The 17,810-nt window shown below is 47.4% G+C and overlaps 1 protein-coding gene across 4 annotated transcripts in view; it reads right to left on the bottom strand.

Annotated features, from left to right (window-relative positions):
• LOC118396758 (protein tweety homolog 2-like) overlaps window positions 1-17,810 on the bottom strand; it is a 133,251-nt gene that overhangs the window by 49,833 nt on the left and 65,608 nt on the right. For 3 of the 4 annotated variants that reach the window (XM_052471496.1, XM_052471504.1, XM_052471499.1), the window contains one exon: window positions 2,238-2,458. In XM_052471496.1, coding sequence (XP_052327456.1) covers window positions 2,238-2,458 — 221 coding nt within the window. The other variant, XM_052471510.1, reaches the window with a different exon arrangement.

Here is a 17,810-nt window from a genome sequence, read left to right as displayed (position 1 = left end):
CTACGGGTCTGTAGTCATTTAGGCAGGTTGCCTTTGTGTTCTTGGGCACAGGGACTATGGTGATCTGCTTGGTATTACAGACTCAATCAGGGACAGGTTGCAAATGTCAGTGAAGACACCTGCCAGTTGGGCAGCACATGCCCGGAGCACACGTCCTGGTAATCCATCTGGCCCCGCGGCCTTGTGAATGTTGACCTGTTTAAAGGTCTTACTCACGTTGGCTACGGAGAGCGTGATCACACAGTCGTCCGGAACAGCTGATGCTCTCATGCATACCTCAGTGTTGCTTGCCTCGAAGCGAGCATTGAAGTGATTTAGTTCATCTGGTAGGCTAGTGTCACTGGGCAGCTCGCGGCTGTGCTTTCCTTTGTAGTCTGTAATAGTTTGCAAGCCCTGCCACATAAGACGAGCGTCGGAGCCAGTGTAGTACGATTCAATCTTAGCCCTGTATTGACCATGTTAGCCCTGTTGGATGGTTCGTCGGAGGGCATAGCAGGATTTCTGTAAGCTTCCGGGTAAGAGTCCCGCACTTTGAAAGCGGTAGCTCTCACCTTTAGCTCAGTGCAAATGTTGCCTGTAATCCATGGCTTCTGGTTGGGGTAGGTACGTACAGTCACTACAGGGACGACATCCTCGATGCACTTATTGATGAAGCCAGTGACTGATGTGGTGTACTCCTCAATGCCATCGGAAGAATCCCGGAACACGTTCCAGTCTGTGATAGCAAAACAGTCCTGTAGTTTAGCATCTGCTTCATCTGACCACTTTTTTATAGACCGAGTCACTGGTGCTTCCTGCTTTAATTGTTGCTTGTAAGGAGGAATCAGGAAGATAGAATTGATAGAATCAGAAGGATAGAACTTCACCATCTTACAGTTCAACAGACAAATCTGGGTTTGGAGGATGACAGGAGAATGCTACCTGCCCGAATGCATAGTGCCAACTGTAAAGTTTGTTGGAGGAGGAATAATGGGTCTGTTTTTCATGCTTCGGGCAAAGCCCTTTAGCGAAGGAAAATCTTAACGTTGCAGCATACAATGATATTCTAGATGATTCTGTTATACCAACTTTGTGGCAGCAGTTTGGGGAAGGCCCTTTCCTGTTTCAGCATGACAATGCCTCTGTGCACAAAGCGAGATCTTTACAGAAATGGTTTGTCGAGAACGGTGTGGAAGAACTTGACTGGCCTACACAGAGCCCTGACCTCAACTCCATCGAACACCTTTGGGACGAATAGGAACACTGACTGTGAGCCAGGCCTAATTACCCAACATCCATGCCCGACCTCACTAATGCTTGTGGCTGAATGGAAGCAAGTCTCTGCAACAATGCTCCGACATCTATTGGAAAGCCTTCCCAGGAGAGTGGAGGCCATGATAGCAGCAAAGGGGGGACCAACTCAATATTAATGCCCATGATATTGGAATGAGATGTTAGACGAGCAGGTGTCCACATACCTTTGGACATGTAGTGTATCTTACTGTATCTTACTGTACCTCTCTCACACACACACTGCCCTCACACTGTGCACGTGTTGTTACGCATCATTAAATATATTGAGGCAAAAATTACCGACAGCCGCTTACAATTGAATGAAAATTAAATAGATTTCAATATTATTGAATGATATAGACTTATCTAGGCTATACTGTAGGTTGTTTATGCAGTCATCTCAGTTTTCAATGAAAGTATATTTTTTATCAATAGCTTGTTTGTAAAAATTGCAAAAAATTTCTAGTCACATTTGTGTTTAGTGGAGATATTCAGTCTATAAAGTCATACCGGAGGGCAAAAAAGCATTAACGTCAGACTTAGCTGTTCTACGAGTGGCCTGAGGCGTTAAATAACAACCATTTTCAAGTGTAACTGTAGTAGCGATGGCTTTGGGAAACAGCTAGGAGATTTAATGATGCTCCTGCAAAGGTTCTAATGATGAACTTAGACTTCAGATGCTTTTGGGAAACCAGGCCCTGGTCTATATGTGGTCTGGTCTGGTTATCTATACATGTAGTACTCTATGTATGTGGTCTGGTTATATATACATGTAGTACTCTATGTATGTGGTCTGGTTATCTATACATGTAGTACTCTATATATGTGGTCTGGTCTGGTTATCTATACATGTAGTACTCTATGTATGTGGTCTGGTTATATATACATGTAGTACTCTATGTATGTGGTCTGGTTATCTATACCTGTAGTACTCTATGTATGTGGTCTGGTCTGGTTATCTATACCTGTAGTACTCTATGTATGTGGTCTGGTCTGCGATAGCGGCCAGGTCTACTTTAGTCATGTCCCAGTCAGGCAGGCCCAACAACTGTTTGATGACGTTGTCAGCCATCTGCTGCATGAAGCGTAGGGTCTGTATGTAGTCTCCCCGCGTAGCGAAGATCTCATCCAGCCTCGCCAGGTGCTGCTTCAGACCACTCTCCATGCTACCCATGGTGCCCGTCACCTGGAGGAGGAGGAGAGATGGAGAGGAGGAAAGGGGGAGAGGAGAAGGGGATAGGAGAAGAGAGGGAGAGGAAAGGGGGAGGAGAAGAGAAGAGGAGGAGAGGAGGAAGAGAGGAGAGGAAAGGGGAAGAGGAGAAGAGGGGGAAGAGAGGCAGTGGAAAGGGGGAGAGGAGGAGGAGAGGGGGAGGAAAGGGGGAGAGGAGGAAGAGAGGGGGAGGAAGGGGGAGAGGGGGAAGAGAGGCAGTGGAAAGGGGGAGAGGAGGAGGAGAGGGGGAGGAAAGGGGGAGAGGAGGAAGAGAGGGGGAGGAAGGGGGGAGAGGGGGAAGAGAGGCAGTGGAAAGGGGGAGAGGAGGAAGAGAGGGGGAGGAAAGGGGGAGAGGAGGAGGTGAGGGGGAGGAAAGGGGGAGAGGAGGAAGAGAGGGGAGGAAAGGGGGAGAGGGGGAATAGAGGGGGAGGAAAGGGGGAGAGGAGGAAGAGAGGGGGGAGGAAAGGGGGAGAGGAGGAGGAGAGGGGGAGGAAAGGGGGAGAGGAGGAAGAGAGGGGGAGGAAAGGGGGAGAGGAGGAGGAGAGGGGGAGGAAAGGGGAGAGGGGGAAGAGAGGCAGTGGAAAGGGGGAGAGGAGGAGGAGAGGGGGGAGGAAAGTGGGAGAGGAGGAAGAGAGGGGGAGGAAAGGGGGAGAGGAGGAGGAGAGGGGGAGGAAAGGGGGAGAGGAGGAAGAGAGGGGGAGGAAAGGGGGAGAGGGGGAGGAAAGGGGGAGAGGGGGAAGAGAGGCAGTGGAAAGGGAGAGAGGAGGAGGAGAGGGGGGAGGAAAGGCGGAGAGGAGAAGGGATAGGAGAAGAGGGGGAGAGGAAAGGGGGAGGGGGGAGGAAAGGGGGAGAGGGGGAAGAGAGGCAGTGGAAAGGGAGAGAGGAGGAGGAGAGGGGGAGGAAAGGCGGAGAGGAGAAGGGGATAGGAGAAGAGGGGGAGAGGAAAGGGGGAGGAGAAGAGAAGAGGGGAGAGGAGGAAGAGAGGAGAGGAAAGGGGAAGAGGAGAAGGGGATAGGAGAAGAGGGGGAGAGGAAAGGGGAAGAGGAGAAGAGGGGGAAGAGAGGCAGGAAAGGGGGAGAGGGGGAAGAGAGGCAGTGGGAAAGGGGGAGAGGAGGAGGAGAGGGGAGGAAAGGGGAGAGGAGAAGAAGGGGAGAGGAGGAAGAGAGGCAGAGGAAAGGGGGAGAGGAGGAAGAGAGGCAGTGGAAAGGGGGAGAGGAGGAAGAGAGGCAGTGGAAAGGGGGAGAGGAGGAGGAGAGGGGGAGGAAAGGGGGAGAGGAGAAGAAGGGGAGAGGAGGAAGAGAGGCAGTGGAAAGGGGGAGAGGAGGAGGAGAGGGGGAGGAAAGGGGGAGAGGAGAAGAAGGGGAGAGGAGGAAGAGAGGCAGGGGAAAGGGGGAGAGGAGGAGGAGAGGGGGAGGAAAGGGGGAGAGGAGGAAGAGAGGCAGAGGAAAGGGGGAGAGGAGGAAGAGAGGCAGTGGAAAGGGGGAGAGGAGGAGGAGGAGGGGGAGGAAAGGGGGAGAGGAGAAGAAGGGGAGAGGAGGAAGAGAGGCAGGGGAAAGAGGGAGAGGAGGAGGAGAGGGGAGGAAAGGGGGAGAGGAGGAAGAGAGGCAGAGGAAAGGGGGAGAGGAGGAAGAGAGGCAGAGGAAAGGGGGAGAGGAGGAAGAGAGGCAGTGGAAAGGGGGAGAGGAGGAGGAGAGGGGGGGAAAGGGGGAGAGGAGGAAGAGAGGCAGAGGAAAGTGGGAGAGGAGGAAGAGAGGCAGTGGAAAGGGGGAGAGGAGGAGGAGAGGGGGAGGAAAGGGGGAGAGGAGAAGAAGGGGATAGGAGGAAGAGAGGCAGGGGAAAGGGGGAGAGGAGGAGGAGAGGGGGAGGAAAGGGGGAGAGGAGGAAGAGAGGCAGTGGAAAGGGGGAGAGAAGGAAGAGAGGCAGTGGAAAGGGGGAGAGGAGGAGGAGAGGGGGAGGAAAGGGGGAGAGGAGAAGAAGGGGAGAGGAGGAAGAGAGGCAGGGGAAAGGGGGAGAGGAGGAGGAGAGGGGGAGGAAAGGGGGAGAGGAGAAGAAGGGGAGAGGAGGAAGAGAGGGAGAGGAAAGGGGGAGAGGAGGAAGAGAGGCAGAGGAAAGGGGGAGAGGAGGAGGAGAGGCAGAGGAAAGGGGGAGAGGAGGAAGAGAGGCAGAGGAAAGGGGGAGAGGAGGAAGAGAGGCAGAGGAAAGGGGGAGAGGAGGAAGAGAGGCAGAGGAAAGGGGGAGAGGAGGAGGAGAGGCAGAGGAAAGGGGGAGAGGAGGAGGAGAGGGAGAGGAAAGGGGGAGAGGAGGAAGAGAGGCAGAGGAAAGGGGGAGAGGAGGAGGAGAGGGAGAGGAAAGGGGGAGAGGAGGAGGAGAGGCAGAGGAAAGGGGGAGAGGAGGAGGAGAGGCAGAGGAAAGGGGGAGAGGAGGAAGAGAGGCAGAGGAAAGGGGGAGAGGAGGAAGAGAGGGAGAGGAAAGGGGGAGAGGAGGAGGAGAGGCAGAGGCAAGGGGGAGAGGAGGAGGAGAGGGAGAGGAAAGGGGGAGAGGAGGAGGAGAGGCAGAGGAAAGGGGGAGAGGAGGAGGAGAGGCAGAGGAAAGGGGGAGAGGAGGAAGAGAGGCAGAGGAAAGGGGGAGAGGAGAAGAAGGGAGAGGAGGAAGAGAGGCAGAGGAAAGGGGGAGAGGAGGAAGAGAGGCAGAGGAAAGGGGGAGAGGAGGAGGAGAGGGAGAGGAAAGGGGGAGAGGAGGAGGAGAGGCAGAGGAAAGGGGGAGAGGAGGAGGAGAGGGAGAGGAGAGGGGGAGAGGAGGAGGAGAGGCAGAGGAAAGGGGGAGAGGAGGAAGAGAGGCAGAGGAAAGGGGGAGAGGAGGAAGAGAGGGGGAGGAAAGGGGGAGAGGAGGAGGAGAGGGAGAGGAAAGGGGGAGAGGAGGAGGAGAGGGAGAGGAAAGGGGGAGAGGAGGAGGAGAGGCAGAGGAAAGGGGGAGAGGAGGAAGAGAGGCAGAGGAAAGGGGGAGAGGAGGAAGAGAGGCAGAGGAAAGGGGGAGAGGAGGAAGAGAGGCAGAGGAAAGGGGGAGATGAGGAAGAGAGGGGGAGGAAAGGGGGAGAGGAGGAAGAGAGGGGGAGGAAAGGGGGAGAGGAGGAAGAGAGGCAGAGGAAAGGGGGAGAGGAGGAAGAGAGGCAGAGGAAAGGGGGAGAGGAGGAAGAGAGGCAGAGGAAAGGGGGAGAGGGGGAAGAGAGGGAGATGAAAGGGGGAGGGGAGAAGAGAAGAGGAGGAGAGGAAGAGAAGTGTCAGTACACACAGAATACTCAGTTCATTTACATATGATTAGCAAGAGTTAAGTTCTGTCCCAAATGAGACCCTATTCTCTATTTAGTGCACTAACTTTGACCAGGGCCCATAGGGGATTTATGTGAATATTACAGGGCAGGCTTGACAATGAAGGAGTTCTAGAGGTTTAATACACTATGTAAGTGACACAGCATTTTCCAGGAAGTAGCCTTGTAGGTTTGTAACTTTTATAGGCTTTTTGAATCGCCTTCCATGGGCAAAAACATTGCACAATAGTCTTCAGCGCAAAGAAAATCTTAAAATGCTGTAAAAGTATCTTAAAACAATGGCATTTTCATGTTATGATATAATTGTCAAGCCCATTGAAAAGATTTGGGGACAGGACCCGGAAGTATGATGTAGGACGTCACCTGCACATCTTATTCCGGAGATGTTGGTTCTATAGGGATAACTAATTCTAGGCTAATGTGGAAAGACATCACACAGTTTACTACATACTTAAACTGCGTAATCATACTGCTGCATTTGAGGTGTAGCAACCAGGGCAGAACCCTCCTTGAAACACACACAAACAACCAAGAGAATTATAAACTTCCTGCTACTCCCAATTTTCTGTAACACTTTTATTTACACCAAATTGACCAAACACACATAAAATTAAAGGGGTATGAAGACTGCATCCAAAATGGCACCCTATTTCCTATATAGACCACTATTTCTGACTATTTATGTAAAAGTAACACACATCTGGTGCCAGTTGGGACACAGCCCAAATGTGGAGCATGATTACACTACCACTTCACTCCCCAGTTAATTACAACATGCTTCCAGGGTTATTGACTGGGAAAGGTTTTTCAGAGACAGCAACATCCTGGTATTTGATAATTAAAAAGGGCAATAAATGCTTCCATTCAGCCCTAGGTACTTGGCATTCAGTGGGAGTACCGACAACTCATATTGCTTGTGTTTGTGGAGGAGGGGACAGCGCTGTGGTTTAGTTCTGGGGGGCTGCTGGGTGGACGTAATGAGGTAGTTTGGTATTCACTGTGTGTGGAGTCCTCACTCACTACTGCCTTTGGCTATGGGGGGTAGAGAGAAAGAACGAGAGGAATTAAGAAATTAAGGGAATTAAGAATGAGTGAGAGACAAAGGGAGAGAGACAGAAATAAATAGAGTGTGAGAGAAAAAGAAGGAAAGAAAGTAGGAGAAGGAAAAAGGAGGGAAAGATAGAAAGGAAAGAAAGAAAGAAAGAAAGAAAGAAAGAAAGAAAGAAAGAAAGAAAGAAAGAAAGAAAGAAAGAAAGTGAAAGAAGGAAAAGAAAGTGAAAGAAAGAGAGAAAGAAAGTGAGAGAAAGAAAGTGAGAGAAAGAAAGTGAGAGAAAGAAAGTGAGAGAAAGTAAGAGAGAGAAAGTAAGAGAGTGAAAGGCAAAAAAGAAAGAAAGAAAGAAAGAAGGAAAAGAATGAGGCCTACTGCTACACTGATCAGGACAGTACCATGAGGCCTACTGTACACTGATCAGCACAGTACCATGAGGCCTACTGTAGACTGATCAGGACAGTACCATGAGGCCTACTGTACACTGATCAGGACAGTACCATGAGGCCTACTGTACACTGATCAGCACAGTACCATGAGGCCTACTGCTACACTGATCAGGACAGTACCATGAGGCCTACTGTACACTGATCAGCACAGTACCATGAGGCCTACTGTAGACTGATCAGGACAGTACCATGAGGCCTACTGTACACTGATCAGGACAGTACCATGAGGCCTACTGTACACTGATCAGCACAGTACCATGAGGCCTACTGTAGACTGATCAGGACAGTACCATGAGGCCTACTGTACACTGATCAGGACAGTACCATGAGGCCTACTGTACACTGATCAGCACAGTACCATGAGGCCTACTGTACACTGATCAGCACAGTACCATGAGGCCTACTGTAGACTGATCAGGACAGTACCATGAGGCCTACTGTACACTGATCAGGACAGTACCATGAGGCCTACTGTACACTGATCAGCACAGTACCATGAGGCCTACTGTACACTGATCAGCACAGTACCATGAGGCCTACTGTAGACTGATCAGGACAGTACCATGAGGCCTACTGTACACTGATCAGCACAGTACCATGAGGCCTACTGTACACTGATCAGCACAGTACCATGAGGCCTACTGTAGACTGATCAGGACAGTACCATGAGGCCTACTGTACACTGATCAGGACAGTACCATGAGGCCTACTGTACACTGATCAGCACAGTACCATGAGGCCTACTGTACACTGATCAGCACAGTACCATGAGGCCTACTGTAGACTGATCAGGACAGTACCATGAGGCCTACTGTACACTGATCAGCACAGTACCATGAGGCCTACTGTAGACTGATCAGGACAGTACCATGAGGCCTACTGTACACCGATCAGCACAGTACCATGAGGCCTACTGTAGACTGATCAGGACAGTACCATGAGGCCTACTGCTACAGCGATCAGGACAGTACCATGAGGCCTAATGTTATACCGATCAGGACAGTACCATGAGGCCTACTGCTACACCGATCAGGACAGTACCATGAGGCCTACTGTACACTGATCAGGACAGTACCATGAGGCCTACTGCTACACCGATCAGCACAGTACCATGAGGCCTACTGTAGACTGATCAGGACAGTACCATGAGGCCTACTGCTACAGCGATCAGGACAGTACCACGAGGCCTACTGCTACAGCGATCAGGACAGTACCATGAGGCCTACTGTTACACCGATCAGGACAGTACCATGAGGCCTACTGCTACACCGATCAGGACAGTACCATGAGGCCTACTTCTACATCGATCAGGACAGTACGATGAGGCCTACTGCTACACAGATCAGGACAGTACCATGAGGCCTACTGCTACACCGATCAGGACAGTACCATGAGGCCTACTGCTACACCGATCAGGACAGTACCATGAGGCCTACTGCTACACCGATCAGGACAGTACCATGAGGCCTACTGCTACACCGATCAGGACAGTAAAATGAGGCCTACTGCTACACCGATCAGGACAGTACCATGAGGCCTACTGCTACACCGATCAGGACAGTACCATGAGGCCTACTGCTACACCGATCAGGACAGTACCATGAGGCCTACTGCTACACCGATCAGGACAGTACCATGAGGCCTACTGCTACACCGATCAGGACAGTACCATGAGGCCTACTGCTACACCGATCAGGACAGTACCATGACGCCTACTGCTACAACGATCAGGACAGTACCATGAGGCCTACTGCTACACCGATCAGGACAGTACCATGAGGCCTACTGCTACACCGATCAGGACAGTACCATGAGGCCTACTTCTACACCGATCAGGACAGTACCATGAGGCCTTCTGCTACACCGATCAGGACAGTACCATGAGGCCTACTGCTACACCGATCAGGACAGTACCATGAGGCCTTCTGCTACACCGATCAGGACAGTACCATGAGGCCTACTGCTACACCGATCAGGACAGTACCATGAGGCCTACTGCTACACCGATCAGGACAGTACCATGAGGCCTACTGCTACAGCGATCAGGACAGTACCATGAGGCCTACTGCTACACCAATCAGGACAGTACCATGAGGCCTACTGCTACACCGATCAGGACAGTACCATGAGGCCTACTGCTCCACCGATCAGGACAGTACCATGAGGCCTACTGCTACACCGATCAGGACAGTACCATGAGGCCTTCTGCTACACCGATCAGGACAGTACCATGAGGCCTTCTGCTACACCGATCAGGACAGTACCATGAGGCCTACTGCTACTCCCATCAGGACAGTACCATGAGGCCTTCTGCTACACCGATCAGGACAGTACCATGAGGCCTACTGCTACTCCCATCAGGACAGTACCATGAGGCCTACTGCTACACCGATCAGGACAGTACCATGAGGCCTTCTGCTACACCGATCAGGACAGTACCATGAGGGCTACTGCTACTCCCATCAGGACAGTACCATGAGGCCTACTGCTACACCGATCAGGACAGTACCATGAGGCCTACTGCTCCACCGATCAGGACAGTACCATGAGGCCTACTGTAGACTAATCAGGACAGTACAATGAGGCCTACTGTAGACTGATCAGGACAGTACCATGAGGCCTACTGTACACCGATCAGGACAGTAAAATGAGGCCTACTGTAGACTGATCAGGACAGTACCATGCGGCCTACTGCTACAATGATCAGGACAGTACCATGAGGCCTACTGTAGACTGATCAGGACAGTACCATGAGGCCTACTGCTACACCGATCAGGACAGTACCATGAGGCCTACTGCTACACCGATCAGGACAGTACCATGAGGCCTACTGCTCCACCGATCAGGACAGTACCATGAGGCCTACTGCTACACCGATCAGGACAGTACCATGAGGCCTACTGCTACACCGATCAGGACAGTACCATGAGGCCTACTGCTACACAGATCAGGACAGTACCATGAGGCCTACTGCTCCACCGATCAGGACAGTACCATGAGGCCTACTGCTCCACCGATCAGGACAGTACCATGAGGCCTACTGCTACACCGATCAGGACAGTACCATGAGGCCTACTGCTACACCAATCAGGACAGTACCATGAGGCCTACTGTAGACTAATGAGGACAGTACAATGAGGCCTACTGTACACTGATCAGGACAGCACCATGAGGCCTACTGTACACTGATCAGGACAGTACCATGAGGCCTACTGTACACCGATCAGGACAGTACAATGAGGCCTACTGTAGACTGATCAGGACAGTACCATGAGGCCTACTGTACAACGATCAGGACAGTAAAATGAGGCCTACTGCTACACCGATCAGGACAGTACCATGAGGCCTACTGCTACAATGATCAGGACAGTACCATGAGGCCTAATGTAGACTGATCAGGACAGTACCATGAGGCCTACTGCTACACTGATCAGGACAGTACAATGAGGCCTACTGTACACTGATCAGGACAGTCCCATGAGGCCTAATGTAGACTGATCAGGACAGTACAATGAGGCCTACTGCTACACTGATCAGGACAGTACAATGAGGCCTACTGTACACTGATCAGGACAGTACCATGAGGCCTACTGTACACTGATCAGGACAGTACCATGAGGCCTACTGTACACTGATCAGGACAGTACCATGAGGCCTACTGCTACACCGATCAGGACAGTACCATGAGGCCTACTGTATACCCATCAGGACAGTACCATGAGGCGTACTGTACATTGATTAGGACAGTACCATGAGGACTAATGCTACACTGATTAGGACAGTACCATGAGGACCTACTGTACACTGATCAGGACAGTACCATGAGGCCTACTGTACACTGATCAGGACAGTACCATGAGGCCTACTGTACACTGGTCAGGACAGTACCATGAGGCCTACTGCTACACTGATCAGGACAGTACCATGAGGACTAATGCTACACTAATTAGGACAGTACCATGAGGCCTACTGTACACTGATCAGGACAGTACCATGAGGCCTACTGCTACACTGATCAGGACAGTACCATGAGGACTAATGCTACACTAATTAGGACATTACCATGAGGTCTACTGTATACTGATTAGGACAGTACCAGTCACTTGTAATAGACAGCACACCTGGCTGGCTTCCTGCCCTACACAAACATAGTATTTTTCCCAAATGGCATCCTATTCCCTAATTAGTGCACTATTTCTGACCAGGGCTCATAGGGCTAGGGAAAATGGTGCCAATTGGGAGGCAGACTGAAATATACAGTTTAGTAAATACATGCCTCTGGTGTGCTCCTGTTATCTGATCCACTACCTCATTTCCACAGTTTTATTTCAACTCCTCAAACTCAGGAGATGAAATCATTGCTGGGAAACCATGTATCTAAGCCGCTGTGGGACTGCACGGGAATCTTATCTTAGCCTAGGGAGTCACTGGATCCGGTTGGTTGCCTCTATTGATTCGGTCTGATCCTCATCGTCGAGTTGCTTGATACTGTGCTATTGGGATGCAGCCTATGTCTCTGAGCCTGTTGGACAGTGTATTGAATTCATCCAATCACTTATACAGTTTCTCTCAATAAACAATTTGCCACAGAATATTGGGTGTCATGGCAATTTCACTGAAAGCCATCCCCTTGACTAAGAACAAGTATGAATACATCATAGGACTTGAGACAATTGGTCAGTCCGTCAGTCACATTCCTTAAAAATGCAGTACGGGATCTTAAGAACAACAAATTCGTAACATATTTCACGAATTGGATTGGTAACATACTGTAGCATATGGATTGCAAAAAAAAGTAATAATAATAATATTATTTTTGCAGGACGTAACATATACAAAATTGATGACAATTGGATGATGAACTAAGCATAAAACAGAGACCCACTTTGGCTCGTGAGCACCACTTTCAAAACTACTGGCAGAAGTTATACAAAAGCTCTGGAGTATCACTTTAACCACTGTACTATGGCGGTATTATTATATTTCAGCTTGAGATCTAGTTTGAGATACAAGATACATAAATCTTCTTCGCCTGTGTCATGAAGTTGCCCTGTTGGCAAGGTTAATGACCCCCCCATAAATACCTGTCCCCCTTTTTCTCTCCACTCTACAGAATGGACTCTTGGGAAGCCCTTTTGTTAACATAGAGAGAGTATTGTAACATCAAAAGGTTGAGGAAAATAACAATCTTTAGGTAATCCAACCAGTTGAAAGTATCCGTTGGTACTTAAAGAATATGATGTCAGATCAGTTGTCATCTGAGACATTATTACTGATGATAAGAGGACAAACTGTATCTTGGAAAGTCTACACATTCTAGGTATCAGATTCATATGGAATTGTTGTGCAATTGTTTAAATATGTAACTATTTGTGAAGAGATGAAATATCATTTTAGCTTCTAAATGAGAGAATTGTTTTCATAAGTGAACTATGCTCACTCAGTGAACCCAAGTGAACAGGCATTGGTTGTGAAATATGAAGCAGGCCCTTCTCTCCCCTACTACAAAAGCCCATTGACAAAAGTCAATCTCTTGTGTTCCCGATGACGTGAGGACTGCTGTTCATACATTTACTATACCAGCCAGAATATAGCATGAGCTTATAGTATGGCAACTTGACATGAACTTTGAACTCTTATTCACTAAAGAAGTGATACATCCTAGACATCGAGTTAGCAGCAGTCGCTGTAAACGTGGGCTAGGAAAGGACGGACAATCTCTTCAGAGAGACAGGGTACACAAAGTATTCGTTCTACCACACGATGACGGTACTACAACGTATCCGTTTTACCACAAGAAATATTCCTCAAAGGACAAGGGAGATCTCTGCTGGGCAACCCAGAGTAAATATTTATTACATTTTCCTTTTCCAAATGGGCATTTATTTAGAATGCATAAGATTCTGTATTTCCGATAGTCTAGCTTCATAAGGTCCGATAGAGAAGCAATCCTTTTGTTCCTCATTCTTCCCGTCCTTTCATTCAAACACAACCCCCTTTCTTTGTGTTACCAGCCATAATAATTGGTTCCAACTACTAGGGACATTTACTTGTATGACATAATTATGAATCAATGTATGATCCATCCGGTGTATATGTAATTCTGTGTGATTATTTAGGTATTTAGAAAATAAATAATAAAACAAAATGTTGTATTGATGATTCAACTTGTTAGCATGGGTTTGTGAAGATAACCAAGAATTTTACGACGTTCAGATGAGACTGAATAAGGTGACGATTGCTAATTGACTGCTATTGATATAAAAGATTACCAGGTCTTTAAGAGTTTATTCAGAAGACAACAGCTCTAAACATTCTTCCGTGGTGCCCCAACTTCCTAGTTAAATACATGTACATGATTAGTTTAATCAGGCAATATTAGAGAATTTATTTGATAAAATAGCATGTCATATATCACTTAATCCATAGCAAAGACACAACACTCAAACTATTTGACTCAATGGTGAGGAGGAAAGGAGGGTTCCTTCAATTACATTTGAATGGATGATCTCAGAATAGATGAGGTCAGGCGTGAAATGAAACATGGCTCTAAAGTGCTGTAGCCGTTCTGTCTCCCAAAGATGGATTCCTTCTCCGCTGGTTAATTTTGGGTAATAAAATCTTGAAAAACCTCTTCATGAATATATTCCACTTTTTTTTACCAGTTCAATGTGATAGTAACAACAGCTGATGTTTTACACCCCAAAATAGATATTATGTTCTGAGAGAAGGGTTAAGAGACATTTTGGTTTGTTGGGTTCGGAGGAAAAGAGAACATGAAAGTGACAGAATATACTGTATGCCATTGAGGAGATGATTGACAGACATAGAAAGGTGGTCAGAAGAGTAATGCAAAGAATGGTTGTCTATGATGGATATTGTGGGAAACGATTTGAAAGCATTTGAAGGTCTGAATTCCACAAACAGTCCAGATGGCATAAGACAGTGGTTCCTAAACTTTTTATAGTCCCGTACCCCTTCAAACATTCAATCTCCAGCTGTGTACCCCCTCCAGCACCAGGGTCAGCGCACTCTCAAATGTTGTTTTTGCCATCATTGTAAGCTTGCCACACATACTATAAGATACATTTATTTAACACAAGAGTATGAGTTTTTGTCACAACCCAGGTCGTGGGATGTGACAAAGAGCTGTTATAGGACCAGAGCACAAATTATAATAATATAAAAATAATCAATAATTTGACTCTGTATTTAACCATCTTACATATAAAACCTTATTTGTTTATCGAAAATGGTGAATAACTCACCACAGGTTAATGAGAAGGGTGTGCTTGAAACGATGCACATAACTCTGCAATGTTGGGTTGTATTGGAGAGAGTCTCCGTCTTAAATCATTTTCCACACACAGTCTGTGCCTGTCTTTAGTTCATGCTAGTGAGGGCCGAGAATCCACTCTCACATAGGTACGTGGTTGCAAAGGGCATCAGTGTCTTAACAGCGCAATGTTCCAAGGCAGGATACTCTGAGCGCAATCCAGAAGTCTGGCAGTGGATTCTGATTAAAATCAATTTTCAGCTTGCTTGTTGCAATTTCGATGAAGCTCTCTTATTCAGATATTGGTAAGTGGACTGGGGGCAGGGCATGAAAGGGATAATGAATCCAGTTGTTTGTGTCATCTGCTTCGGGAAAGTACCTACGTAATTCCACGCCCAACTCACTCAGGTGCCTCGCGATTTCACATTTGAAATTGTCCGTAAACTTGAGATCTTTGCACACAAAATGATTACAATGATGGAAAGACCTGTGTGTTGACCTTGTCCTTGTTAATGCAGACAGAGAGGAGCTCCAACTTCTTAATCATAGCCTCATATTTGTCCCGCACATTGAATATAATTGTAGAGAGTCCCTGTAATCCTATATTCAGATCATTCAGGCGAGAGAAAAAACATCACCCAGACGGTCAGACAAGTGAAAATTATGGTCAGTAAATAAAACTTTAAGCTTGTCTCTCAATTAAAAAAAAACTTGTCAATACTTTGCCCCTTGATAAACAGCACACTTCACTATGTTATCGCTGTCCATATCAATGCAGTGAAGAAAATACACGAGAGTTCACAGGCCTTGCTTTAACAATGTTAACCATTGTCAATTTAGTGTCCAAAACGTCTTTCAAGCTGTCAGGGGACTGCCTGACAGCTTGAAAGACGTGGATGCTACAGTGTACCCAAGTGGCGTTGGGAGAAATTGCTTGTGTTATCCTTCCATTATGTCCACCAAAGTCCAATTGACCACCAAAGACCAATTGATGTCACAAAGCTGTTCAGTACTTTAAGAATATCCTGTTGTCCTGGTTTCCAGTGGTTTGCAGAAGAGGATGTCTTCCTTAATTGAGCTTCCCCCCATAAACGTAACGGGCATATACCAGGAGCTGTGCCAGGCCCGCCACGTCTGTTGACACATCCAGCTGTAAGGCATATCATTTACTGGCTTGTATGTGAAGCAGTAATTGTTTCAAAACATCTCCTGCCATGTCACTTATTTGTCGAGAAACAGTGTTGTTTGATGAAGACATTGTCTGTATAATTGTTTGGCCTTCTCCCCCAACATTGTCCCAGCCATATCCGTGACAGCAGGAAGATTTAAGTCCTCCACAATAGTATGTGGCTTGCCTGTCCTAGCCATTCGGAGGGTCACCATATAAGAGGCTTCTAGCCCCTTCTTATTAATGCTATCTGTTGCTTTTATACATGTCTTACTACTCAAAAGTTGACTTAATTCTCGCTCAAAAAACTCCCGTGGTGTATTTTTCAAATGGCCATGTTTTGTTTCTAAATGTCTGCGCAAGAGTGAAGGTTTAATCGAGTTGTGAGATAGTACTTTTGTAAATATAACACACTATGGCTGAGGAAAGGCACTACTTTCAATATAAGTGAACCCCAAATGAATGTAGTTCTCATCATACCTGCGCCTCTTTGATGGTCCAACGTCCCTGTCCATTGTTCAGTGTTTTCCCAGGTAAGGGAATGACCAGCAGCTACGTTTGGTTACATACGGACCGTTAGTGGAATTCCCGCGAGAGAGTTACGATTCATGTGATTGGATGTTAATTACTTGACTAGGCTACCTGTATTTGACATTTTGTTGTTATTTCGCTGAACACTAGATGGTTTAACTTGATTTTTGTCAGTGAAATGAGGCTACTCAAGCGAGAAAACAACCTCACACAACTGTATAGCCCTGTTGGAAAATATAAATGTACTGTTTGAAAATGGGAAGAGTAAAATGTTTTTTTTAATTGACATTTTTTAATGTGTATCGTGTATCACATTTTGATTTGGCGCACCACAGTTTGGGAATAACTGGCATAAGATATTGAAAGGGAGTGGAGGAGAGGAAGGAAAGAGAAAGTGGCTTAGCAAAAATAAGCAACCTTTTGCCTGATGCTAGCAGCTTCACTTCACTGAAAACACACTGCAACTCCCATGTCTGAACAGGGAAGTCAGTCAGTCCTATTACATCTGTGTTCTTACTCCTCCAAGTCTAACACAACAACTATGCACTTGCATATCCAGACCTTTACCCTAAACTTAACCACTTCATATCACTTTACCATAAGATAAACCTTAACCGTATTATTTGATCTGCAGATACTGTAGGGTAGAATATCTACTTCTTAAGGTCTCTGAGGTTTTATAGTACCATCCTGATGTTTGTGTTCTAGACAGAGAACAGCATGGGCAAGGATGCCAAGGTTGTAGCAGCCAGTGGGGATGCCCTCCTGAAATCCCTTGTCTGGGACAGGAGACAAACCTAGGAGTCTATAGGTCCAGATCCAGACCCAGGCCCATGTCCAGCTCTCAGTCAACAGCTCTCAGTCAGTCACCAGCCATCCCACACAAATCTGCATCCAAAATGGCACCCTATTCCATACATAGTGCACTACTTTTGAGCAGAGCCCTATGGTGCAGTATTATTTGTGCACTATTGAGGGACTAGGGTGCCATTTGGGATGTACAGAGACCTCCAACCAGGCAGTTTATCACTGGCTTGTCAGCTCCATCCCAAACAAAACCCTTCTTCCTTCTCCTCAACAATTATCAAACATTCTCTCTACAAGAGCTTGATACTTTGAACATGATTGCTTACATTGTAAATAGTTCAAGTAAATCCTTCTTTCATCACACAGAGTCAAATAACTCATCTTTCAACTCTATCGTTTCCAGACAAAGCCTATTACGATGAGAGCGTGTTTGGTTGAGGGAAATATGGTTACAGTTATGTCACTGGTAAGGTCCCAACCAGGGTTAGACATAACCTTTCTCTCTGACTGACCCACACAGGAAGGGCTCTGATAGCCTGGTCCCACATTTGTTTGTGCTGTCTTTCCAACTCATATGGTAATTGGCAGGAGTTGGCAAGACAACACAAACAGAACTGGAACCAGGCTGGAGCTCTGACTGTTAGCTGCCAAAACCTCTCTTCATTCACCATCTCCTTCCTCCAAGACTCAGCAAAGAAGAAAACTATTTATTTATAGAATGTCT

Source organism: Oncorhynchus keta, chromosome 2 (assembly GCF_023373465.1).
Source record: "Oncorhynchus keta strain PuntledgeMale-10-30-2019 chromosome 2, Oket_V2, whole genome shotgun sequence".
Lineage (NCBI taxonomy): Eukaryota > Metazoa > Chordata > Actinopteri > Salmoniformes > Salmonidae > Oncorhynchus > Oncorhynchus keta.
This window is presented reverse-complemented; position numbering and strand designations above follow the sequence as displayed.